Source organism: Tyto alba, unplaced genomic scaffold, assembly GCF_018691265.1.
Source record: "Tyto alba isolate M040663 unplaced genomic scaffold, T.alba_DEE_v4.0 Super-Scaffold_10, whole genome shotgun sequence".
In the NCBI taxonomy this organism is placed as follows: Eukaryota; Metazoa; Chordata; class Aves; order Strigiformes; family Tytonidae; genus Tyto; species Tyto alba.
In genome coordinates this window covers 25,144,376-25,171,501 of record NW_024881262.1, presented here as the reverse complement: position 1 = coordinate 25,171,501, position 27,126 = coordinate 25,144,376, and the positions used below count along the sequence as shown (strand labels likewise).

At 45.3% G+C, this 27,126-nt stretch overlaps 2 protein-coding genes across 4 annotated transcripts in view; one reads left to right on the top strand and one right to left on the bottom strand.

Annotated features, from left to right (window-relative positions):
- KLHL24 (kelch like family member 24) overlaps window positions 1–27,126 on the top strand; it is an 81,754-nt gene that overhangs the window by 21,202 nt on the left and 33,426 nt on the right. The window lies entirely within an intron of this gene.
- On the bottom strand, window positions 725–22,801 carry KLHL6 (kelch like family member 6). Of its 2 annotated transcripts, XM_033001638.2 has the most exons (8): window positions 22,600–22,692; window positions 22,445–22,520; window positions 17,168–17,333; window positions 11,198–11,647; window positions 8,573–8,810; window positions 4,996–5,198; window positions 3,867–4,080; window positions 725–1,741 (listed from the first exon to the last, which is right to left on the bottom strand). In XM_033001638.2, exons 3-8 carry the CDS (start codon window positions 17,327–17,329, stop codon window positions 1,440–1,442), a joined length of 1,569 nt encoding a protein of 522 aa, XP_032857529.1. In that variant the 5' UTR covers window positions 17,330–17,333; window positions 22,445–22,520; window positions 22,600–22,692; the 3' UTR covers window positions 725–1,439. The 2 variants fall into 2 exon arrangements, with proteins under 2 accessions (XP_032857529.1, XP_009965470.1); XM_009967168.3 differs by having other exon boundaries at window positions 22,445–22,801.

Below are 27,126 nucleotides of genomic sequence, written 5' to 3'. Positions count from 1 at the left end.
TGCACAGTTGTGGCAGACTCACCAGCATGGTCTGTGGGCCCTGTCGTACCGCTCCGCACTCTGGCATTAGTGTGCTAAAATTCAGGAAACCACTTTTTTTCTCTCAGCCTAACATGAGGGAAATACTATTTTTAATACTGTATAAGGCAAAAGGAGACGTTACAGAGGGGGAGAGAGGCTAGAAGGAGTCACTGCTCTCTACTTGGACAGATTTGTTTTGCATAGTGTTTTCTGTCTTGATTTAATGGTGAGTTGGCTCTTTCCAGCAACTAGGCAGGGGAGGAGAGACGGGAATATGTTCCCAGCCTTCGGCCAAGAGTGTCCCAGCGCGTCCCAGGCATGACCTCTTCAGTGTTTATTTTTCTTCCTCTACAACTGACCCAGATGCTGAGACTTGGGGCTTGGGCCCTCCTGGCCTGTTAAACGCTTGCCCCTTCTGGTACAGCATGTAACGGTCCCGGGAATCGGGCTGGGAACAGTACCTGGAAGTGTTTTTCTCTCCAGCAGACTGTTCTGTCCGTTTGCATTCCTGGAAACCAGAACCCATGAGAAAACTCCTGGGAGAGCACTGCCACCCCGTGGGGACGGCAGCGGGGGTGCCACCGGCCGCGGCACACCCCCCCACCCCCCCACCCCCCGACTCCGCTTCTGTTCCGTGACAGGGAGAGGAAAAAGCCCTTCGGGCTGAACAGCGAACCAGCCCGGAATAGAACAAAAGGGAAACTAGGTTTTGGTCTGCTTTATTAGAAAACAGCTACAATGAATGATGAGTGGAACCAGATTAGCGTTCATTTATATTTGCAGCCTGTTCAGTCTCTTTCTTGGGAATGACAGCAAGGTTTGCAAACCAAGATGGATGTTTTTGGTCACACAGAACTGAAAAACTGACAAAGTATCTTCAAGCAAACAAACCAACAAAACAGTTTTAACTTAATCTAACATGCCAACCACTGGAAAAAAAAAAAAATATACAGCTTTGGAGGAAATGACATTATGTTTCACCAAAGTTACAAATCTTTCACTCCAAAAAAGCATCTTCTATTTTTCACTAGTAGGTGCTGTAAATCCAGTTTAACACAATAAATAGTTGAACAAACTTCAGGACCAGGCTGAGCCAGTTCAAGCACATTTCAGGGCAGATACAGCTGGGAAGTAAATTTCCCACCTACACATCACATTTCATTGCCTGATTTGAGGTATTGTGTTGGCAGGAGTAAACTACAGCTGGTCCCTTTGTTCTTCTGTGGAGGGAAGGAATTAAGATAACTTAAGGATGCACTGTACAGAGGAAATGCAAGGACTGAGCATATATACAGACACTCCCCAGAGGACCCCAGTGGTGATATTTCCATCCATTGTTACCTGCAGCTAAAAAACTTCATCATTGCAGTCTGTGCCACTGGCGCATGGAGCTATTGGGTTTCTTTGCAGTTCTACGGTCAGACAGAAACTGCCCCGGGCACAATCTTACGGATGTGCGTGTAAGACTTCCTGAGGGTAACGCTCCCGTGATGAGACACCCCCCGAGGCAGGACACACTCTTCTGTCAGCTTCTGAGTTTCAGGGTCCCAGCACAGCACTGTCGCAATCACTTCGTTCTTTTCATCTCGGCCCCCCGTGATAAACAGCTTGTTGCTGCAAGGAGAAATCCCACAACTGGCTCTCTCATGGGTAAACTGAGTCACCAGGCACCATGTGTCTTCCTGGGGGCTGTAGGAGTAGAGTGCTTTCATTGCCCCACCTGAAGAGGAAATGGATATCAGTTTGCACTGGCCATTCCTGTAAGAGATTTTAATTAAACCACCCACTTCAACAAAGCTCCATTCCTGACATTTGAAAGAATGATTTATGCCCCTAAGCTAAGAAAAAAACAAGGTCACAGGATACTTTATTGTTTTGAAAGCCAGATCCGCAGAAGGCCACTTATTGTTCATAAGGCTGTGGAATTTAAGGCCAGAACAAACTGCTGTGGTCGTGCGGTGTGACCACAGTGCGCCCAGCGACAGACCTTTCTCATACCTGCTGCTTCAGCTAAGGACACAACTTTAGAAAAATACAATCCTGTTTAAAAGAGCTTAGGTCATGAAGGACTGGGTGTGACGAGCCATCACTACTGGAAATGGGTACATGTTTTTTTCACTGACTCCTCTAACTTCAGTGTCCATCTGTCCATCAAACCTCCTTCTGCCTGGAGCTGGCTGTTTTCAAAAGCTCCCTCCTCATTTGAGGGGGCAGGGGGTTGTCAGACTGAACCAATAATCTTCTTATGGGTATGCTAAGCAGAGAGCGACCCTCAGTTTCTCTGTGTTTCCTAAACCTGCAGTCATTCTTGAAACCTTTTCTGCACGTTTTCCAATTTTGCAGGGTCCTTTTCTCTCGAAAAATGGCCAATACCTCAATACTCAAGAAAGGCTATGAAATTATATTCCCTCCTGAGAGTACCAAGAGATAATGGTTCTTATTCTGGAATTTGCAGGGACTTCTATAGTCTATATAGAATTTATATATATTTGCAGTGTCTTCTATAGCAGCTGTATAGAATAGGGCTGGGGAAACCTTGAAGCTGTGGTCTTATTGATGAGGTGCAACAATGCCTGGGATCCTAACTGATGGCAAAGTAAACATTTATCTATTGTAGTTATAATAAATGCTGGTTTTGACAATACTAGCCCAGTACTTGAGGGATGATCAAGTCATTGTGAGGTGACTTAAACAAGTTCTATTTGCCAGTTGGAGCAGGCTGAAAACATACTTGTTATTAGTTATAGTGATTCATCTGGCATTTGGTAGTTCATCGGTCTGGGTAATTTGATTGCTTTGGATGCAGTAACCAAATACTCTTATCCTTTCAACTTCAGGTGGGTCTGATTTCTATCTGATTGAACTAGACTTGTTTTTCAGATAGGTAAACAATAGGTTTACTGGTGGATGTTCCTGTCTGAAAGATGCTGAATGAATGTAACTGGAGTATCATGTCAAATTTTATCAGGAGTTGTATCAGCTAGCCCGTAAGTCATGCCTTCTCCTTCTGTCTGTCATCCCGTACCAAAAGGGTGAGGTCAATCTCTGTGCTGAGGAGAAGCATGAGGTGTTTACATACACACGAGGTGCAACAAATATATATGCACACACATGCAGATTATAAATCTCCCTTCAGAACAACATTTATTATTTGGTGATATGCTGGCTCTATGCCAGCCCTCAGTACCATATTGATTATCCTGCAAGTGAGAAACTTTCTGCACCAAGGCTGAAAGAGGGAGGTGGAACTATTCAGAGCTCCTGAGGAACAAATGTTCCTCTTTCCTTCTTTTGGTTTTTCCAGTACCATCTGAAGATGTGTGCAGGCTCCTTCCTCCCCTCACAGTTCAGCTCACCACCATTAAACTCTCGTTCTTCCATCTTTGCTTCCAGTTCTGGCAGCTGACTGAATTAACCCCAAGCATGATCTAGTGAAGAGGTCAAGGTCTTTGGGTATCTGTGGCTCTGCTCCTATGACCTGCTTCCAGTACTCATATCCCTACATAAATCCTGTATGCAGTGGGCTGTGTAATGATCGTGGAGAGGGGGACATGATGTAGCCATGAGGTCATGCCCTTGCTACTATGAACCCACCTTTGGATGGCTTTAAGTTGTCTCTAGGTTAGCTCCAGCTTTCCAAGATACCTAGCACACTAACAGGGAGTTTGTCTTGGTGACTCTTCACTACTGTTTGTGAATGTGCTGGATTCCCATCCCTCACAAAACTCAATGGGAAGAGCCATCTGGCCATTTGATTATACCCCGCAGAGTTTGTGAATAAAAGTAACACATGGAAACAAGCCCTGCTCTGTCTAGACGAGAAGGGCCGTTAATGCTTTACTTACCCACAACATAAATGTGATCACGGAAACTTGCAGCATTGATGCATTTGGCTTCTACTGGCATGGCAGCTTTCAGGCTCCACGTGTTGGTCGCAGGGTCGTAGCACTGAGTCTTGTCTGTCGCCAGCTTCCCGTTGGGCCCTCCCCCAATCACATAGAGCTGCTTCTTGTAGCTCGCTGCTGCAAAGGAGCTTACATTGACCATGAGGGGAGCAGCCTGTGTGACCGTAAAAAATCATTAGTAACCATCTGAAGTAATTAGACTGATGCCTACAGAGTGGAAGCCTGCTGAATTTTAAGTCAGACATCCCTTTTAAGATAATCAGTAGGGTTCAGAAGATGACATTTCTAGGGATAAGGGAGAAGTATGTTTCAGCTTTTTCTTAAGACCATAAAACCCATAATAAAAATATGCTCTGTTCAAATGCAATCATTACAATTACTTTATCAATAATCCGAATGCTAAGAAATGTCAGAAATGCTCAAAATCTCCTTTACATACTTATGTACACCAAAAACCCACAAAAAACTTCTTGTTCATACCGATCTTCTTACTGGCAGCTGTGACTGCTAGATTCCTCTGCACTGTTTTGTCTCATCTAAGAGCTAGGGTTTGTATCTGCCATTGTGATGCACAATCTCATTAGTTTCATGGATTAATTGGCTGCCTAATACTCTCCTCTCATTGCTTGAAGTACAGTTAGTAGAATTAGGGTTTTTTCCATCCTGTTTACCTTGAAGCCAGTATGTTCAACTTAAATGTATAACCCATACCATATATAATGCACAGGTTGATATACACATTACATATATATATTACGTATCAGAGCAGTAGTTTTCAGCTTGTGCTCTAGTTCATGTATATTATGCTCTTTCTCACGGATTTATGGACTAACAGCTTTAAACGCCAACTAAGAAAAGGAAGGTTAGTATTAAATGTTTCACTGGCAGTGAGTGACAAGCAATCCTTTACTTTCTGAAGGATACACATTTCTATAGAAAAAATATTTAGGATTTTTACAGACCAGAAATAGAGACCAGAGGTCCTGTCCATTTTTATGATTCAAAGCCCTAGCACTTTCTGATTAAAATGTTCCAAATGAGTGAAGTGTTATGTGGTGCGGCATCTTACCTCTGACCAGCAGTTATGAAAGGGATCATATGCTTCCATGCTGTTGATTCTCTGCATGCCATCAAACCCACCAATAGCATATACTTTGCCACCCAACACAGCCATTTTATGCCTCCATCGCCCAATATTTAGATACTCAATTTGTATCCATTTGTTGATGGAGGCGTTGTATTTCCAGACATCATGCTTTGTTTCTTTGCCACCTGCAGCGTACATGACACATGTAAATATGATAGCATAGCTTGTATTTACTCAAAATCTCCAATATGTTTAAATTTATAAATGTTCTCTTACAATAGAAAATAAATCACTGGTACTTAAGCTTCTTAATTACCTACACCAATGGCCTAGCCCTGTTATACCAGGAGAAAATTTCTGCATTTAGTTTACTTAATAGTGAAGGAAACTCTGAACAATTTCTACAACCAAATATTCAGTAAAGATAAATCACTGTTCCTCACTTTACCACACCACAACCCCTTTTATTTTAATATCTAATGAATGACCAACCACACAGAGCATGGTGATATGCAGGAGATTTTTGTGCACCACCAGGGCTTTGCAGAATGCTGCAAAGTGACAAATAAACAAACGTGATTTAAATAAGGTAGCGGAGGATGCTACAGCTGGTTAGTGCCAAATCCCTGGAAGACAGGCCTGCACTGGGGAACTGAGCTGCCAGTTTGTGCAGGGTAGATCCAGTCAGCCAGCCTAGTGGTTTACATCGTAAAACAAAAGACCTGACTCTGAACTCCCATCAACAGTAGTCCTGCATGACATGTTACAAGTTTTACTGTTCAACCTTGGGACCATGTGGCTGGGATCTCATTTTTGTGCCTCTCCTTCTGGTCTCTTTTTCTACTGACTTGCATTTGCTTCATATTTATAGATTGAAGATCAGAATTGGACCCTGCAAACTCATTCTAGAGCTGAGTTGCAAGCGAATCTTTACTCATGCTAAATTGGAGAGCAGTGTTTAAAACAAGCACTTTTGTTTGCATATAATTTTTGGTGTAACTGCAATACGAATGGATCTAGTTAAGCCTAAAACCACATTTACAGACTGAGTAGCTTGTTCCGTCATCTGCAACATGATTAAACATTTGCTTCACTGGTGAATATACTGAAAAGAGAATTCATATTCCATTGAGAAAGTGTCTGCCTTCATTGGTATTCTGTACCACAGACAGATCGCTGCAAACTGATGGAGCTCATCTCAGCGCCAAATAGCAGATTGAATAGGAGATAATTAGCATGCTAGAAAGAGTCGTTTGTAATGCTTTTGTGTCAGTATTTTTCACATGTATGTGTTGAATTTTATTTGCACTCTAATAGCTGAAGTGGCTGAAGGGCCTGAATGCAGCATTCATGGTTACAATGGGGCTGAGAGCCTGCAGGTGTTCCTCTTTCCCTCCCTCGACATTTACTTTTTACATGAGCTTGTTCTTTCCTGCACAGGCTGAAACTCTGGTAGGAGCCTGAGCTGGACCAGGTGGGTGGATTTGCTGCACATCGGGGAAACAGGGAGAGATTTTTGAGAGAACTGGAGGTTTGTTTTGTTTCTCTTCTTTCTCTAGACCACAGTTCTTCTAATTTGAGGAAAAATTGTAACTAAATTAGTAAAAGTAACAGAATGATGAGTGATAATTCACGTCATTTTTAGTTACACTACAAGTGTAGTGTTTTAGTCCATCCAGTCAGAGCATTTAAACTGTTTGGGGAAATGGGGATCTAAAAGTAGTCATAACCTTGTGCAAAGGACTTTCCAATTGTTCAGATGCTAAAAGAGCAGGGAAGACTACAGACTGTACAAAGATACCGAGGAAAATGAGCACATGGAAGGTGATGCAAGTCAAGTTAGAAAAGAACCAAGTCACAGGAGCTAAAAGAGAGAAAACGAGTAGAGGGACACACAGGAGGAGGCAGATGTTTAATTGGGATGGAGACACTAATGATTTGGTTTAGCCGAAAAGAAACTACTAATGACTTTGGTCCACTCAGCCTTTTATTTGAGTGGGAAGGATGAAAAGGAGATAGGAGGAGGCTAAGAGGGAATGAAGAGAGAGAGTCAAATATTGGAAATTAAGCAGAGAAAGAAGAAAGAGAACCTGTGAGAATAGCAGCAAGAGAAAAGCCAGTCTAGACTCACCATAGCAGAGAAGGTGTTAGCCGAGCCTGGAGGTAGCCTGGATAGAGCATAAAAAAAAAGCAGTGAAAAGACACTGGAAAAGATGTCAGGAATAAAAGGAAGCAAAAAGACTGTGACCTTGAAAAAGAGGAAGGGTAAAAGAGGAAAGGCAAATGGAAAAGAGACCTCTCAACTCAAGGGTGTGGAGGTATGAGGGATGTTCCCTAATCGGGATGTTTAAAAGCCAGCTTTTAACAGAGGGTCTGCTGCCAGAGTAAAAAGAAACTCTCTATGGTGGGTTGAAAGGAAAAACCTCCTTTATCTGTAACTAGGGAAGGAATAATCTAATTCTTATCCCAAGATAAAGATTTAATGAACTTTAAATTGGAATGAGGTAATAAAAATATGTGGATTCCCAAAAGAAAGGATACAATGGAAGATATTTGAGTAAAGGCACTTTACCACTATTCATACTTAAGCAAAGCATTCACACTTTAGACCTGCCTTCTCCTTTCTACTCTCCTGTTTTAAGTGAGCATAGAGTTTGGTGGATGATTTTGCAGTAAAAAATATCCCACCCATTAAGTCACTGCTCTCTATTGTGGCTGGTAACATGACAGTGTTTAAAAGTTTGCTATCACTTTTCCTCTGGAAAGCAGAACGGGATCATCAAACTTGGTTTTGATAGGCCATCAAAACCAGCTGTCAAACTGACTAGCAAGATTGAGTTTAACCTTTTTGATTGTCAAAGTAAAAACTCTGTAGCTTCAGGATCAAACACCTACATGGAGCTCAACTGTATTTGTGTGGAAAGTTGGATGTCTCCTGAGGCTCTCAGGATGAGGGCCTGCAAATGGGACGTTCAGGCCCATGCTGTGTGTCTGGACCACTGGGTTTCATCTGGCTTTGGCAGCTAATGTTGCCGTTTGCAAGTGGGCACTTCTAGAGTCCCGTCTGATGGCTGCTGAAGTGCTCCTGAAAGTGCAGTTTTCAGGTAGCAGCCAAACAGTGGTGACACTTCCCTGCAGGTTCTTGACTGATTATTGAAGAATGAGTCAGATTCTGGCAGGATTTTGCTTTTGCATGTGGAGCTGCAAGTGGACTTTTTACAAGAAGATGCTGGAGCAATTATTCTTCATTTTATGTTTGGCAAAGTGTTCTCAGGGGCCCTTCCGTGACCGCAGTCACTGGCGGTTTAGGGTGCTGCACACCAGTAGCCATGCATATAGATCAATACTGTTTGAAAAGGAATCCTGTGCTAAAACCAAGGCTAGGCAGTGTCCTCACACATCCAGAGCTTCTCTGGAGCCTGTTCAAAGCCAAAGCATTAGAAATACCTGTAGTGCTTAATTCTCCTAAAGCTGCCTTAAACATGCTCACGATAAAAGCTGGAAGTAACTGTGAGAACCCTCTGCTCCCCTCTTCCTCTCCCTATGTCTTGTTCCTTACCCGATATGTAGACTTCATTTTTTAGCGTAATGCATGCAAACTCCACCCATTTTTTATTCTCATTCTCCGTCTCCTGCTCTGTGATTGGTAATTTTGCTACTTCCAGGCGGCTTCGCCTCAAAGGATCCAGGCAGGTCACTTCTGCTACAAACTTCTCATCTTTTGTACATCCCCCTATGATCATAAACACCTCAGACTGGAACTCGTGCATCCGGGGCTTGGTTCTTTCTGTAATAATCTAAATGCAAGCAAGACAGAGTGAGTACACAGGGCACTTAAACCTACAATTACAGAAAGGTCTGGTGACCTTTTTTCTGATTACTTGTTTTGCAAATCACAACTGGCTTACATCATCTGAATCAATTATCAAACATTCTCTAAGTTGAAAGCCTGGAAATCATGCTAGAAGTATTCAGTAGAGGTTCCTGTATCCTTTCAGCAGGATTTCTCCAACACTGAGCTTAGTTGCTTTTGCCTACCTGCTAGGATCCTCTTGGGAATTCCCAGGGTGGCACCAAGAGCTGTGAAGGTGAGTGCTAGTGACAAGGCTGAGTGCATGTGAGGCAGCTAAAAAGGACAGCATTTATTTGGGCTGACAGAGTGAGGGCAATGTAGGATGGCTCCAAGGTTTGTGTATGCCCTGGGGAGCTTGAAGAGAGCAAGACTGCTGTTAGTGCTAGCAGGAAAATAAATGCTCTCGTTATTTGTCCTGAAGAGATATGTTGAAGTGTCAAAGCAATAACAATTCTCAGCTGTTTTTTTTTTTCTTTCTTTCTTTCTAAGCTTTAATTTTAAGCCAAAATCAGAAATTTACTTAAAGCCAACACCAGGCTCTGAAACGTGGTTAGCTCTAATTTACTGCCTGTTGGCTCAGTTTATGGACCGGGTCTTTGTTTCAGGGACACTGGAAAAAGTCACTTCCCGGGTAGATGTTCACCAGGAGCAAAGAATGCAGGGGGTGCTTGGAAACTTGTGTTCTGCTTGGAGGAAATACTTGCAAGCAAGTGGAAATGAGAACATTAGTGTCCCAAGGGATGCTGGCTCTATGCTGAAGGGTAGAAGAAATAGTCGTCTTTATCTTCCCCCACCCCCAAATTTTTCATACTGGAAGAAATGCAGTGTAAAAGGTGTGGGGAGTGCATAAAGTTGTTCCTCTGCTTATGCTGTATCACAGGGCATTTGCCAGTTTGCAGACCCTCAAAGTCTGCTGGGAGAAGTCTGCACTCCTCTGCAGTAATTGCACTTGTTACCTTCTGCATGCCCCAAAAAAGCAGTCCGTGGCCCCACAGGTTAAGTGCTGTGACAGTAGGCAGCTTGCTTGCAGTTTTGCTTCTCTTTCTACTTTTAACATGTTTCTATAAATGGGTGTATTTTATCTATATTAAAAATGTTATTTACACAGACATAAATTTTTATTTTCTCTACGCTTAGAAAATTATTAGTCATTTTTTAAAAAAACATCTGTCCCAGAACTTGCAAGCTTTCAGAATTCTGTTTTTAACCTGTCTATCACCATTGCCAGGCGTCAGCCCCAGGGAGGATCGCCGGCAGAGCTGCCTCTGACGGCTGCCCCTTTGAAGCTGAGTGTAATGAGTGTTCAACCCTGAGCAACACTCCCTTTATCTACCCCACATGGACCTGACAGCACTGCCGAGTCGGGCAAGGCTTCCTCAAGGAGTTCCCACCAGACTGGCTGGCACTGCCCCAGTTTGTTGAGTACTGTGTTACGCAGTCACCGGCACAAAGAGCCCTTGGACCCCCCGCAACTGCCGGTGACACATCCGCTGCTAGCGATGGATCCACAACATGCTCCTGAGGCCTCCTGCCTTCCTCTGACTCTCGGAGTGAGGAGGCACACATGTTTCCTGACACACTCATATACCATTGCTCATGTTGTGAAATCTGACCTCTGGTTGCTCTCCCCTCTACCCCATATTTTGGGCCAGGAGATGTGACTGATACCTAACTTTCCAAAGAGGACGCCAATGGAAGAACCGGAGATCCACCACAGCCTACCTTGAGCAGGCAGGACAGGACTCGACTGGATGTCAGGATGAACCTGTCCCTGGGTGCAGGGACCTCTGCAAATGAGGAAGATAGGCAGACCTCTCCTCTGGGAAGAGACCATCTTCTTCACAGGAGGTTCTCTCTTTCTGAAACATTTCCCCCCATAAGTAACAGATGGAGATGTTATATATTCAGATTTGAAAGAGTCATTACAGATTGTGGCACAGTTTAGTGGGAAAATTACTCATCCTTTCTTAGGCTTGAAATAATAGCTAAGAGGGTGAGGTGTCAGGAGTAACACCATCTGTCTTTTTACTAGAGAAGTCACCTGGGGTCTTTGTTTAGCTGCGCAAGTGCGTGTGTATGAAGGGTCGAGCTCAGATGTTCATAAACAGGAAGCCATACACTGTTTTAAAGCAACCTACCAAAAGCTTCTGAACTCTTTTTATCAGCAGGATGACTGGTGAGGCTCACCTTGACTTTTCACTAGCACCAGTTAGTGAAACTTCAGTGTGAGTACCTTTTTCTGCCTCATGGTACTGCTCCTTCCGATGGGATTTTTGAGCAGAAGCATGAGACATTTAGAAAGAGCAGCAAATACCTTCCTTTTTTACTCACCTCATTGCCTGACAGATGATACATTCTTGCTTCCTGGAGCAAAGGAAAGACATCTGGACACTGTCTAATGAGTTGATCAGCTTCAACAGTCTCTACAAAATACCAGGGGTCCAAGAGGGGCAGCCGGACATTCTCCAGCACGTACGGCAGGAGAGGAAACCTTTCCGACTCCTTGTAACGAACCCAGTTCATTACAGTTTCGAACACCTGTGCCTCTTCCATGACGTAGAGGTCATCACTCTTCAGCGTGCTGCAGAGAATGTCGGCCGGCAGCTCCAGGAACTCCTCGTAGTTCAGGACCTGGGTGAAGTTCTGGATGATGTAGTTCTGCACTTGTTGTTTCAGGCTGTGCAGGGCGTGGGCATCAGCCAGCCTCAGGATGCCAACGCAGTTCTCCGGCTGAAGGGCTTCGGTGAGAAAACTGGCACAGGCATCTACCATGCGAAGGAACTGTGGACAGAAAAAGCACGTACAGGTGCAGAGCGGTTACTTGCATGACTGTATCACAGGAGAGCTTGGAGCTTTGCGGCTGGGTCCAAACCAAAGAGCTGGCTGAGACAAGGAGTCAGTCACATGAGCACAGGTATCTCCCAGAATCTGCAGTCTGAAATGAAAATTTCTTCCTCCCAGTGTTTTTATTCCCTCTGCATCCATATTGCATTGCGTTTTCTCCCTCCGCATCCTTTCCCCTCTTGCAGGACACAGAATACCTGTGACAGTCATGAATTGTATTTGTTTCACAAAAGTAAAGGGTTTCCTACCATTCCCTTTCCCTCTGTGAGATCTCAAAGCACTAGCAACAGTTACACAAACACAGATAAGGTGCTCAGGCTTCAGATGTGCTTACCTTGCTTCATCTTGCATGTCAGCTCAGATCAACTAGAAGGGAGTCTGGTTGCAGAGTGCAGGTGGCTCCACTGTCTGCGTTTATGGTCCCACCATCCAAACTCTGAATGTGTCTGCGGCCTTACAAGTGTGGTGGAAAATGAGTGCTGAGGTCTGAGAGGTTTGGGCCAAAGTGTGGCCCCCCAGAGCGTATGGGCATGCTGTCCTGTACTGGGGTACGTGGCAGGAAGAGTCTGACCATCAGCAAATCTTTGAGTTGCCTGGCAGCCTGGGTTGTCTGGCAAGTCTCTGTGGCGGGGGGAGGCCTTCAGAGGTTTTAGTGACCTTTCTTTTCCTTGTCATCACCATTAGTTAAAAAACCCCATAGATGTGAATTTTACACACAGAGTCTGCTTAATCAAAGAACTTCCCAGGTTTGCGTTCAACAGGGCATCACAACTACTCTTACTAATTTCCTTTGCACAGTAGCCCCACCTGAGGGCCCCAAATGTGCAGATCCTGGACCGCAGATGTCTGCGGGGCATTTGCCATGAACTACAAAGTGAGCTGGGTTGCTGGTGATTATTCAGGAATTGGGAACCAGTTTTGGGTAGAACTGATAAGTTACAGTGCTTCACCATGGGCATATGGATAGGGACATCAGTATTTCGCGTTGGTTTTGCCACTGAGCAGTATAAACAGTGACATACAGTAAGATGGGTTGGAACTGATGCTGCGCATTTCCGTCCATGCTTTTTGAGTCCTTTTTCCGTCCAGTGTCAGTAAGCAAACCATTTTAACTCGTTCTGTCCCACGGGGGAAGGTTGCACAACAGTAATTTAGGGGCGAAGAGGAAGCGAAACATTTTTAAACACTGCAGTATGTAGATTTGTTACAGTAATTAGGGTAGAATCTTCCAGACCCGGCGGTGTCATGTTGACACATTTAGACTGTTTACCAGAGCTGAGCGATCACAGACGCTGCATACAGACTACCTGGTTCCTGTTTTACATTTAGATGTGGTCAAGAGTTTAGAGAAATGCAACAGACTGATGAACAAGAGTACACAAGGTCTCAGATTATATTGCCGCTGTTGTGATATAAATATGTCAGTGGCATGCTGTGGCACCTCAACAGAGCTCGGTGGTGCCTCGATGCCTGCCATGCTCACGTTGCCTGTTCTCTGGGCTAGCACAAGGCTGACACTTTGAACTCACTGGTGAATTTCCCTGAGAATCTGAAAGGACTTTGTCAACACTGGGTAGTCCTCAGACCTGAGGCAGGTTAAGCATTAGCCCTTTAAAAGTTGGCAGTAATGAGATGCAAAATAACAAAACTGGGATTTGCCATGGCTACTCACCAAGTCATCCACAAGCCTGGGAATAGACCCCAAAACGACATTCTCACCAGCCTACAGCCCAACCACTGTAGAGTGCTCTAATTATTTATACATAGCTTGTTAAGAGTGATACTCATGAGATGACACCGGAGGGTTTTCTCCCAGGCGGTGCACACCAGTCTAACGGCCATTCAGGCACCACTAGTCACGCTGGGTGGCTGTGTTTGTGGCCGGACAGATGCAGAACTGTGAGATATGGGTGTGAGAAATGGTCCCTGTCGAGGGCTTAACCAGAGAGGTCAGACTGCTCGGGAGCATATCAAGGCAGGACTTTCCCTGCCTGCTGCTCCTCGTCTCCATGATGTGCTGTCTCCCCATGACTCCCTTCATTTAGAGACAAAACTCCCCCCAAAATTCCCCCAGACTTGCTGGGCATGCTTCAGTCAGTCCCATGAGAGCAGGTGACTCAGGAGAGCACCCAGAAGGAAGACACCCCCGAGCCTCTGCTTCATCTGCTCTGATTAGTCTTGCAGAGCTCTAACTTTTCTTCTTTCCCTGCTGTCAGTACCCCTCCTAATGCCACTTCAGGCGTTTTGAAAGCTCTGTTTCCTGGGAGCAGTTTCCTCAGAGCAGTTTCCTCAAGAACTGAGTCCTTCTCCTAATACCCCCTTGAATTGAGGCTACTTGCTAGAGACATCCCCTATGCTTACTTGGCCTCCACTTGGCCTTCTCTCTGAATAATAAAATTTATTCTCCCCATTTAAGTCCTTCCTTATCCCAGCTTTGATTCACCTGCCTACTGTAAGCAGTGCCAGCAGCCCTGCCTCCTGCTATAACCCCCAGAAAGGGAAGGGTATGGCTGTTGAAAGGGCTCTTGTTCATAACCCCTCTCTGTACGCAGCACACTTCAGGGTCAGATCCTGCGCCCTGCAGCCGCGCAGCCCTTGGCCACCCGCCCTGCCTGCGGCCACGGGGGCACCGGTTCCCGGCTCAGCTGTAACACCCGTGTCCCACAGGAGCCCCACGGCAGCCCCACAGCGACCCTCATGGGGTGGATCTCCGGGGAGCTGACAGCTTTCAGAGCCTGCAAACTGATCTCCGGCTGGAGCTGCTCAAAGCCCTTCATTAGCAAATCGTGCCTCCTTGGCTGGCGCGGCTGGCACTGCACAGTGGCTGCTGTGTGACTCGCACTGTCCTGCGACGGCCACCCCGGCTCCTTGATGCTAAATGGCTACAGGATGGTTTTCAGATAATTGGCAAGGTATTTTCCTTACAGTGGCTTGCTCACGAAAAGTGGATTGACATACGGGTGAGAGGTGCTTTGGGAGTCAGCAAGGCCATGGGGCGGGTGGTGCTTCAGCCGTGCCCTGGGGGCAGAGCAGCCCTGCTCTCCTTAGAGCAGTCAGAGGGAGGCAGCTTGGGGGCATCCTCTGCTGTTCTCACTGCCGCTGGCATCTCCATGGCAGTGGTCATCACAGCCCTTGGGGACAATATTACTTCTTTTACATCTGCTCAGGAGCTTGCTTCCCTCCCAACACCTCTTTGCTTCCACTAAAGCAGCTGACGTGGCCCCTCACCCAAGCCATGCTGAGAGAGTGGGGTAATACAGAGGTTCCTGGGGGGGCAGGAGGGGTGTAGACAGGTCTGAAGGTTTTTGTTGGATTACCACAGGGGGAGCAGAGCTCTCTGCCAAAGCCCCAAGAAGCAGCTGAGACCCTGGCCCTACCAAGAGGTGAAAGGATGGGCTGCTCCCCAGGCAGCGCGGGTGGCAGAGGGTGCTGGGCTGGATCCAGGGTGGGCCCCAGCCTTGCGAGCGCGGTGGCTGGGCGGCCGCCAGCCCAGACAGAGGGGGTGACTACTGAACTCATGTTGCAACTGTGCTGTAGGTGGAAAAAATTTGTCTGGGTCACTCCAGGGTGAGGCTTAGCTGTTCACCAGCTCCCTGTTCCAAACCCTTCACCTGCTTCCCCCACAGGAAATTCTCTGTGCACAGAGCATACTGCGGCAGGGACTTCTGCTCCCTCTCAACAGCCTTACACCTCTTCCTGCTGTCAGTTTTGGCTGCATTTGGTCAAAACTTATTGGAAGGGACCAAGGAAAAGCATAATTATGTAAAACTTGTTCAACATTAGTTTCTAGAGAAAAGTGGAGTATCTATGTTGGAATATCTAGAACTGTTCAAGTTATTTCTTTTTTGGTTCTTTGTCAAGTCTGAGAGATTGAAAAGAGGCACTGCCAAAAATTGTTGCTAGTCAGATAAAAAAGTTCTGTTTGGAATTTGGTTTTCTCACATGGCATTAATTGGAAAGGAAAGGATTTCCCAAACAAAAATGCTACAATAAATTGTAGAATTAATCTTTTCAGCCATTGATATATTGAAATGAAACATGTGGCCCTTTCAAATGTTTCGGTTTGTTCTTTGGCATAAATAGCAGAGAGAAGCTGGCAGAATGCTAGTAGTTACTAAATCTTTTTTACACAAAACATGTTTTCAGCGAAAAACCTCACCCATGTAAAATGTGAGGCTTTAAGGCCTTATAAATCTTGATATTACCCAAGACGGTTGCAGTAGGACTGGGATCACTAATTTTAGTTGAATATTCCTGGTTTTCTGCATTTTTGTACCTTACTATTCTTGCTCATGGCACCCTCATGATTTTACTATTACTCTAACAGTGTTTGATAGTTTTCTTAAAGCACCAGCCTTGGGAATCAAATTTAACCTTAATTTTAATGAAAAATAGGGAAGAGAAAGGCAAAAGCAAAAGTTTATTCTTTTGATGGTTTCAGAAAAAAACACCTGAGGAATGATCATAAGGAAAAAAAGGTTCAGAAGAAAACAAAAAGAGCATAGAAAAGTGTCCAGAAAAATGAACCAAAAGTAACCTTTGAGTGCTACCGTCTGCAGTATTGGTCTGCTGGAAATGTCGGTAAGTTACTGCACTCCAGCCCCAGGCGACATTAAAGCTACACCACCTTTTCTGAGTTACCTTCGGGCACCCTTTGTGACAACTTTCCCTTCTCTCCCCATGGCAAGTACCAGCTTTCATTACCCCAGAGGCCACAGGTTCATTTCAGAGCAAAACCTCCCATGTAGAATCCAAGAATTTGAAGTCCATAATGAACCACACAGATTCTGGAGTCAGGTGTTTCTTGCCTTCCTTAACGAAAAGGCTGGACACACATACACACATCGGCACTTGGCAGGTTACACTGGTTGCAATTTGTTAGCAATTTGCAGCTTGGTACCAGGGCCTCCAATTTGGTAGACCTCACAGGTGATTTACAGGACACGTGAATACCTCATGCACCAAAGGCTGAGTAACTCCGCTCAAGTCCGACTTCCCACAAGTCCCAGTCATGACTAAACCCCTTTACCTCAAGAGTCTGACAAAGGAGGATGCTAACTTTGGCTGGTGAGCCTCAAGGCAACGGAGAGGCAGAGACAAAGTCAGCTCCCTGCTCTGGCCAGCCACGCCAGCCACTGCCCACTAACTCTTTGGGGCTGGAGGGTGGCCGGCCTTCGCAGGCTGACCCGAACCTTGGGGAGCAGTGTCCCAGCAGCACAACCCTGCTGCCCGGCCGGCGGCACACGGGAGCAGCTCGTGGAGGCAGAGCCCGGCTGTTTGCCTGTTTGCACAGCACCCAGCACAGCAGCATTCCAGTACCTGGCTGCAACTGCCTTTTTTTACCACAGGGTAAGGAAATATGAAGCAAAATGCTTCCAGAACCAGTGTGTTAACCAGGGGAAGACATGGTGTTGCCAGAGCAAGAAGATTGGATCAGTGCATTTGAGTTATCTGTACCTGAAAGAGGCTGGCAGCTTCCAACACTTTCTGTACATTTTGCTTTGTAATGAGCATCTTGCTGGTGTAGGTGTAGTCCAAGAGTATATTCATGGTTTCTGCATCAACTCCTTTAAGTATGATCTTCTCTTCATATTTCTCTCTTAAATCATTGCAGAACATGGCCCTGAAAAGAAAGATATTTATCTTTTACTGCATCCCAGCCAGGATGAGGCATTCTGAAAACATTTGGTTATATAGATTTCAACACATAATACGCCGATTGCTTCATACTTTATGCAATTAGTCCTGTAGCAAAGTAACAAGGAAAATCCTTCTGTTGCTTCCATACGTCTTTACTCATGGGTTTGATAAGGCATGAAGCATGTGATGGATACCCTAGAGCTGGACTTTACAGTAGACCTGGAGCTCCACGGCAGCAAAAGGCAGCTGGGACCTTCCCTGAGGGGTGCTCTGTGTCTGGACTGATGCTGTAGAGCCGTTGTGGTGTGGCCTCTTACAGACTCTTACTCTTTCTGTTTCTAGTACAGGCCCAGTTCATTAAGCCCAAACCTCCAAACCACAGGCATTCTCCTACCTCGTTAACACTCAGCACATGTACTTTATAACCCTCGGCAAGGTCAATGCCCCTGTGCTTCCGAGCTGTGGAACGCTGCTTAGACTGAACCCTAAGGGCCAGACCAAATCCACATGTCTGATAGCTTCCCCTCTAAGCTTCCCAACATATCTTTGACCCCATTAATACAAGGGATGGGCCAGGAGAGAACGACTTATGGATTTCCTTCTAATTAAGAGGCTGACTTCTCCTGTGCTAAATTTTGGGAGCTTCTGGTAGCATTGTAGAGTTGGTACCTCTTGGCTGGAGAAGTACTTGGATAATGAATTGGAACCACTGTTAGCCAGAAAGTGCAGTGATTTCATGCATGTTGATACCACCTCTTCTTTGGTGGATAATACTGCACGTGAAAGGCAACCGCCACACACACCTTTGGCACCAGTCAGGTATTTCATGTGGGATATAAATCAGAAATTTCTCTGAGAGCTATTTAGACCCACTTTGCATTGTGATAGCTGGAAGGCAAACACATGCATCTTCATCTGCATTTTCATTTCATAGTTTTAAGTATTTCTTCCAATGCTTTTATCTAGAAGTTTCATCAGTCCCGTCTTGTTCACTGCATTCAGAGAGCGAGATTTCACATCATTTGGAATGTAGCTCAACACATTAGGAGTATGAGAGTCCACTTGTAACTGCGTTGGTGAAAAACATGTGCAGATATAAAGTGTAATTAGAAGCACTCTTTACCCTGCATACCAAGTGCTTCTTTATTAGTCATGTACAATGTTGACAAGACGGGGCAACCTGGGAAGTGGCTAGAGGTCCGAAGTTAGGCCATGCTTTTCTTGTAAAAGTGGTGCCAGAATAAAGCTGTCTGATTGACACATCCTATTGGAACCAAGATGTAAACAGTTTTTATTGCAAAGCAGTTAGGCATGGTGAATGGCAAATGGATGGAAGATACCAGCTGCTTGTTGCTCTGAGCTACCTGTTCCTTGCCTCAGCAGAGATTTTATAGCAAGAATGATCTGGTATTAGTTATCTCAGTCTATAAAACTGCCCTTTGGATAAAGACAGCTACCTTTTGAGCAGGAAAATTGGGCAGAGAAGTTACTTGTCAGAAAATACGTTCAGCCAAAATTCTCATTTTCCCTTCACTCATCTCAGCTTGTTAGAGGTTTTTGATTCACTACTCTGCTCCATGGTCCAGTTTCTGCTGCCACTGAAACCAGAGTATTTTAAAGGCATTAAGACAAAATGCTCCTTAAATTCAGCAAGCACAAGGCTGGGATTCTCCTTAGCTTTTCTCCCTTTTGGCAGTGTTGATTGTTGTATGTCTGGGGCATGCAGGCAGGTGGCCATTTGGAAACAACAGTCCCCACTTCTCCCTGGGAATGGGGTTTCAACACGGGGAGGGAGGTTTGTACAAAACAACCGGTTCCAATTGCACGGGATGGATAGGTGCCGAATGCTTCATCTGAATGAGAAATAGGCCGTTGTAAGATGCAGGTGTCGTCTGCTCTTGTTCCTTTTATCTCTTAAACTGGTGACTCCAGTCTTGTATTTAGCCATCCCTGTCGGGGAGGTGAGAGCTCTCACTTCCGTCCCGCAAAGCCGGAGTGTTTGATGGAGGTCACTTAGAGGTGCACAGGCTTACACCACTGCAAGGCTGCTCAGAAACCAGCCTCGGGATTCTGGTGGAGGCTTTGCCCAGGGATCTTGTCAAAGTGCTTTCTCCTATCTGTCTCCTAATCTGTGAAATCGCGTTAGAGCTGCCATCCACTCCCAGACTCGTAGGATACAGATTCATGTAACATGGCTGCAACCTGCAGAGATCACACATCTAAGGCACCGTGTTCTCCCACCAGTACTCCTCTCTAGAGGGTGGCAGGGCTGAATAGAGCATCACTGTCCGGGAGAGCTGGCTCCTGTAGTGGCCTTCCTTCTGCTCAGATGGAGCAGACCTCATTCCCACCTTGCGTGCTGACCGGAGGGAACACCCTGACACCACTCAGGACTGATCAGGCAAAGCTTCTCTCCTGGGGATCAAAATGCTGCTCCCAAACATTTCTGTACTTACCCAGATAGGTGTGTGATTATTTTCTCTGGGGCTCTAAATCCTTCAGATATGGCAACTAATTTCATTGTCTGTTTCCCTGGTTCCTGTCCCTGTGTAATTCTAAACTGAGCCTTTGAACCTACATTTAGTCTAAGAAATGCACATCTGAAGCGAGGATCCAGGGCCAAATTTAGATACCTAAAAATGGGTAAATTTAGAAAAAAACAAGGAGAAATCTCAGTGAAATAAATAAGGGGTTGCAGCCTGTGAAGCACTTTTTAAACACCCACCCACACTGGGGTGCTTGTGCTTGGAATTATGAACCTGACTTCAAACAACCGTGCTGGAGTTTAAGGATGCTCTGGAAAATATTGCTTCAACCTGTCCCAGCCCCATTCTCCCACTACCTTGGGCAGTGCAGGAGTAAAGAACTACTGCTCCAGCAGTAGCTTGTATTTCTCTTCTCTGCTTTGTTACCTTTCTCTGGGAAAATGGAGAGTTAATGCTTTTGTGTCTATAGATGCAGGACGTGTCAGAAGTCTATCAGTAGTCTATCTACTCTCAGTAAGTGCTGAAGGAAGGACTAGAAGTTGTTAACTTTTCTTAACTGTGTTTAAGTCAGCTGCTACAAATTGCTTGCATTGTGGCACCCAACGTTCAGGAAGGGGGTTATGTAACATGCTGTTGCAGGGGAATGAAGCCCATGACTCACAGGGTGTCTTTGCTTTGCTCCTGTGCATGCATGTTAGAGGCCCTTTAATAGCATGGAAAGTACTCCCAGGAATAATGTGATTTAAGAATTTCTTCTTTCTTTGGGCCCATGCAGCTGCTAGTGAATTATGACAAGATGAAACAAGCCGCCTTGTGAGTAGCAGAACTAGTGAAGCTCAGTTCCCTGCAGACTTGTGTCCTCCTTTCCCTCTTCACAGTAACCTCAGCTTCCCCTTCCCGAGCCCTCCATTCTCCCTCGTTATTCCTCTCACACACATTTCGCCGTTCCCTCTCAGGACACTCAGCTCTGTGCTGGCCGCCCGTGCCCGGCCGAGCAAGGGCAGTGGGTGCTGGGGCTGGTCCTGGGCACTGCCTGCGTGGGCTGGCCAGGACGCGGTGCTCATTGCCCAGCTGGGCGCCGCTGGGTCCCAGTCCCGGCATCTCTCCTCCACCTAGCTACTGATTTCCATCAAACTTGTAGGAACTTCAGTTTTGAGATTTCCACCCTCTGCCAAACGTGATTGAAACTGACCCAAAGAGTCACGACAAGAGGCGCTGACAGACAGGCAGACGGTGTGATATAATAAATCTTAACTCCGTGGGAAGTCAGGCCAAATGCAAGTGCCCACGGGGGGCAAACCCTACACATGTGTGCAATCACCTTGGGATGAGATGACCTCCAGCCAGGAATCCCCCTTCCTTCAGTGGGACAGGCTGTAGCTCAGGGCTCAATGGAAAACCGACCAACAGTAGTTATCGGAAAACTGTATTGCCTAGTTTTAACTGTTGAAGTCCCTTCCAGTTGCAGCACCTTTCCTCATAGCGGGAGAGGAATGCTTTTTGCCAGAGTATCATTATGGTAATTCTGATTTTAATTTGTGCACCTGCTCTCCTTCCTGCACACAATGCTGGTAAGAAATATTTGGGCATCTCTGCTTTTAGTTGCACATTTTCACGTACGCGACATATATAGTCTATCTGTAAAAATAATACCTACCTCCCTATATTCACAGACACAATCTCTGTTATGAGATGATAAAAGCAGAACTGTTCTTCCAGGCACCACCAGGAAAGTTTACTAGACTCTATTAAAATGAGCTTTCTGCTCATGTCACAAGTGGTCACAGGTTCTTTTTTCTCATGTTTCCTCTGTAGCTATTCAGTCATCTGACCACTTTAGCAGAAAAAAAAAAAAAAGAAAGAAAAAAAATCCCAGCCATGCAAATGTGATTGTCTAAATGATAATGGAAAATCTGTGTTAAAACTGATACTGCGTTCCTCTGTGTTTCTAAAATTTGTTCTTGCTGGCCAGTAGTCTCAGATAGACCATCTATTATAGTACTGAAAGAAAGAAAAATTTGAGAGGACCAAATAGAGGGGGGTGAAATGGTAAAATTGCTTTCAAGGAGATATTTCCCATTTCAGTTGAGTTTTGATAACCCTGTGAAAGACAGAAAATTCCTTCTCGTTCCTCCTCAACAATTGTACGCAATATATATTTTTACCGCAGAACATTAATGGGAAAAATTATCAAGTTCCACAAACCCACTCCTATCTCAATATAAAAGAAAACACAAAACGTGTGATCTGAATGAATATTCCTCTTTTTATGAATCCCAAAGAGATGATGCAAGGGGCTACAGCTACTTGGTTAAAACACCATTTTCTCATCCACTTGTCTGCCAACCGTCCTCCGTTTCTTTGCATGCCTCCAGCGGACTTGCTGAGTGCTGGGTATCAGAACTCCGGCAAATCCACAACCTGGCACCTGCCTTATTTAAGTCTCCAACTTAAAAAAAAAAAAAAAAAAAAAGCTCAAAGGTGTCAGAAGTTACAGGCTCACTGCAAATTTGCGGAGTTTAGCACCCAGTTTACACACCTTGGAGATCTACAGTTCAAGCTTAAGAAGCAAAGTGAGTTTATTGGTTTTGTTTCTTACATGCCTTACCTGAAATAATTGCTTGCTGCAGCAAGGACCACTCGGTGACAGGAGAATTCCCTGCTGTCCACACACAGGATGACATCTGTAAGGGAATTTTCAAGCCGAAGGTTCTCCAGGCCATTCTGGAGCACCAGAGAGAGACCCGTATCATCAAACTTGACCTTCTCATCACTTGAGACTTCCACCACGTCCCCCATTTTTGTTGAACACTCATTGTCCAAAGAGATCTCGGGCTCCTCAGAGCTCTTCTCCAGTGTGTCCCCCATTTTCTGGACAGCACCGTCTCATTCTGTTGGCGCTTCAGTCTAAAAAGAACTCCTAAGCTTCAGGCGAGTCACACTGCAGAAGTTGGGCGGATTTCCTGTCCAGAGGTCTCTGCTTATCTGTAGCTGTCACACCCACGTAACAGGAAGCCTTGCACTTTCTCATCCTGTTAACACAAACAAAGGCTTGGGGGGTTTTTTGGTGAATTTCAGGCAGTATCAACATGTTTAGAAAGGACTTAAGATGCCTCTGGATGTGAGGAGATTACAAGTGACAGGGAAGGCCTGCTTCCCACCCTCAAGTCAGTCCCTCACCGTTATCTGGATCTGCTGGTTGTAGTGATAGGTGTACCATATGGCTATCGAGTTGCTTTGGGCAGACTGGGCTGCTAAAAGGATATTATTTTAAATTTCTTTTTCCAGGTATGTGATTATTAATCACTGAGAAGGTTTTGGGATTGGTTTTATTTTTTAATATGCTCACAGGTGGTTGTTTCTGTCCCTCATGACATGTTAGCTGACAAACATTGGATGGCTTTTCTTTAAGGTTAAATCAGCATAACCCTCTCCAGGACATGGAGCAGCATCAAAGATCTCACAGCTGATGGTCCTCAGGCCACAGTGCCGGGCACAGGGATGTCCTGCATGGGTCTGTGCAGCCAGTGCCATGCCACCAACTCTGGCTAATAGTGGGAGCTGAAGAAGAAGAGCCTAGGAGCAGTGTATGCGTGCTCATCCCCTCCATCCTCACTGCTGGAGGTAGCTTGAGTCACATCTATATCTAACTTGCAGTCCCCAAGATAAACACAGATGGTGGTGGGACTGTGGGCTGGGGACCCAGTGGTGGGGATGCTGCAGGGGAGCACTGGGGCCGACCTTCCAGCGTGACAGGAGCACACAAAGCACAGAGCTGAAGGCTTCACTCTCACCTAAGACTGAATTAGATCTACCTGGACCTCACCTAGATGAGAAGCTGACCCAAGCTGGCTGAGATACTAAGCCACACAGCCTATTGAAAGTAAGGGGGTAAATCCCCTGGCTCACTTAGGAAACTCTCATGCTGTGGAGTTAGAAAATCACACTCCCTCCCTCTCCCCCCGAGGGGATGCAAGGCTAACCTCTAGCCTGGTAGCTTGAGTGCTAACCAACCTTGCCTTTGTGATACTTACTTTGTGAATCCTTGTTTAGCCAATCCTCATGTTTTTATTGTGTGTTTAGTTTCCCCTTTTGTCTCCAGCTTGTATAGCTGAACTCACAGGGTTGAGGGCATCTTGCCTTGAAAGAGGGAGGTGAAAGTGGCATTCAGAAAGAGCCAGATTTAGAGGGTTCTTGTAAAGGACAGGATGATCAAGAGGAAGGAAAGCAAAAAATCTCCCCCCTGCTTTCCCCTACCTCCTTGTAATGGGTTTTTCTTCATTTTGTGTAGTCTGTGCAGTGCCTTGGCTTCTTCCTTTCCCAGCTGATGTAAATGTGTTCCTGCCACCTTTTGTGCTAACTTTTGGGTAACGAATGCTTCCTTTTTTAAAGTTAGTCCCATCTTTCCACCAAGTACTCCTCCAGGAATACAATCAGACAGTGAAGAAGACCCCTCAAAAATATCATGTGTGCTTTAAAAATCACACTATTCTAACTAGAGATATTTTCTTTTTGTTTATCATCATGACTTTTGACCTTAGGGAATTCATCTTATCAGGCTTTTCTCTGATGGTGAGAAGCTTCCCATTTTCTTTATCTGTTTAAGCGAAAGCTGAGATTCAGCAGTGATCACCTGATTCCAGTTGCTGAAGCTTTAAACAAAGCATTAATAGTTGCGAAAGTTGAAGTAAGATTGTATTGGCTGTGAGTGCTGGGAACGGAAACCCTGCAGTAACTAGGTCGGTTGATAGCTGTGGTATTGTCAGCGTGCTACCCATTAACTGCACTGCAGAAAGGACCTTCGTAGCTCAAGCAAGTGTTGACTAGTAGTAGCAATGATCAGTATCTGCAGTCTGTCTCCTTCTGTGCCATTGCCAACCCATATGATGTATTTTTAACCTTTTTTTTTTTTTTTTCCTGCCAAGCACCTCCCCTCCTTTCTTCTTCTCTCAGTCTGTTTTCATAAGGCTGCCTAATCTACAGAATCCCCTGCTCAGGGATTAATCCACAAATGTAGTAGCTAGTTTCATTATTTGGACAAGCACCAGGGCAGCACTGAGGTGAATGTTGTGTCTTTGCAAGTAAAAGGGAACAAACCAAACATCAGGGAGCTGCTTGCCTGAGCTGCTCCGTCACCCAAGACTGCAGCAGCAACACGTTATTTAATCCTGGGGCAAATCCAGCTTGTTACTTTATGGTAGCAGCTTCCAAATATATTCTTTTTGGCCTTTAGAAACTTGTTCTGGTGACGTTCCTACTGTTTTCATTAAATAATTACCTGCTAGCTAAAGGAACCACTTAATCTGCTAAGAGCTGAAGGCTTGTCTGTTCATGATGTGTTTGTCTATTGTCTTTTGCTTACGCATACTGAATTGACCCATGTCGATTCTGTACCAACTTGAGATAACTGGCTGGAATTACTGGCTAAATAATGGATAGGCACACTTCTGTCACACAGTACGTTCACAGAGCTATGTAACATCACAGACTACTGCTGGTACGTGTTTAATCTCTGTTTTGTACATCTTTGGAGAGCTGAGTTCAGAGACTGCTTTGCACCCTGCCCTGGCCTCCTTACCTCTTCATCCTGTTACCCATTGATCCTGCTCCCTGCTTAAATGTTGATCTGTAGTCCACACCAGACCATTTTCACCTGTCTCTTCCTGAAACCAGCATCTCATCATCATGGCATTTCAGTACTGTAAGGCTTGCCCATGCCAGGTGAATCTGCCCAGGCTGGCCAGGGGTCCTGGGTTCTGTCTTGGAGAGTGAAAGATTCAGGCAATCCCTGGGAAAAGCCACGGACATCGGGCCATGATTACGAGAAGGGCTGGAAGAACTCACACCTGGGACATCCACCAACAGTGGATCAAGTACGAGAAGCTAAGGCATTCTTAAAACAAAAGCAGAAACATAGAAACCTGTTTCTGACAGTTCTTGTTACTTGTTTTGCTTCCCATGGTCCTTGTACTTCAGCTAACAGAGCCCTTATGAACCTAGCAAGTCTAAGAGGGACCAGCAAAGAAACACGGGAGCATGTGGCTGCAGTTGTACTCCCTCTTCTGAATGAGAACCACCTTCCAACTCAAAACCTGCTCCTCGAGCCTTCTCATATCCCTCCCTCGGGGCAACTGCAGTTGTTCCAAGTCAGCAAACCACCATGGTTTTGTGAGGTCGGCCTGTCTCATCCCCTCACTCCTGAAAAGCACTTCTGATTTTTGGAGTATCACAATGTTGCTCTGCTAGCGCCGCATTTATTTTCACAGCTTTTGCTCTGAGACTGTTTTTGCTTGTATTTTAAGTCACTGGGATGTTTCTAAAATAACTGCTGCTTCCATGTATTGTTTCCTTAGGGGTAGTGGGATAGTTAGGCATTGTACTAACAATGCAGATGAGTGATTCCAAACTGTGCCTTCGCATTGTATAAAAGAGAGGTCCCAGCTGACCAAACTATAAATGCCAGATTATTTGGGTTCAGTATTCAAAGTCTGGTTGTTATCCTAATCCATATTACTCCCATGTGTATTATTGGATATAGAGGTCAGTAAGCCTTAACCCTGACGTGTGGATGGGCCAGTTGAGCTTGAGAAATCTTTGATCCCCGGCTCATAGGCTTTTGAGGGAGTGGTGGAGGAAAACTACTATTTAAATAGGTGTTTATTCTGTTTGAAGACGCTGAATTGCATTCTGGGGGTGCAGTATGGTCACTCCCAAAGCTGCAGGCAGAAGAAACTGAGACATCATTTAGCGCTGTATTTTAAGACCTTATAGCCCAAGATGAGATGCACCCAAATGAAACTGGAAGGGCTGAAGCCTGGGGATGGCGCTGAAGGTAAGACGCTTAAGAAATGCAGTAGGTGCGGGCCATGATAGTTGATGAGTGCTGTAACCAGCCTTCCCCATTCAGAATAATCTTTTCCTCCTCCCTGGAAGAAGGGTGTTCTTTCCTCGACACCATACACTGCTACAGGCTTTTCCTGAGAACAGAGAAGCGCTTGTCCTTTCCTCCCCTCAAAATAATCAGTTTTTGAAACAAAATAGCAGCAGTTATTCCCATTCCCTGTTGTACACAAACAGGGAAAGAAATGTGATTCTTCAAAGTTAGTTTCTACCAGAAGTGCCCCATTTCCTTTTCACTTAGTCCTGAATTGCTCTCTAAAAGATTTTGCCAGTGTTACTCACAAAGAGGTTTTGTCATCAGCATCAGACTCCTTCCTGCTTCAGTTTATGTAAGTAACAAGGTGCTTGGGTCACTTGTCTCGCGCTGGCTGCCGTGCCACCCATTTGAAT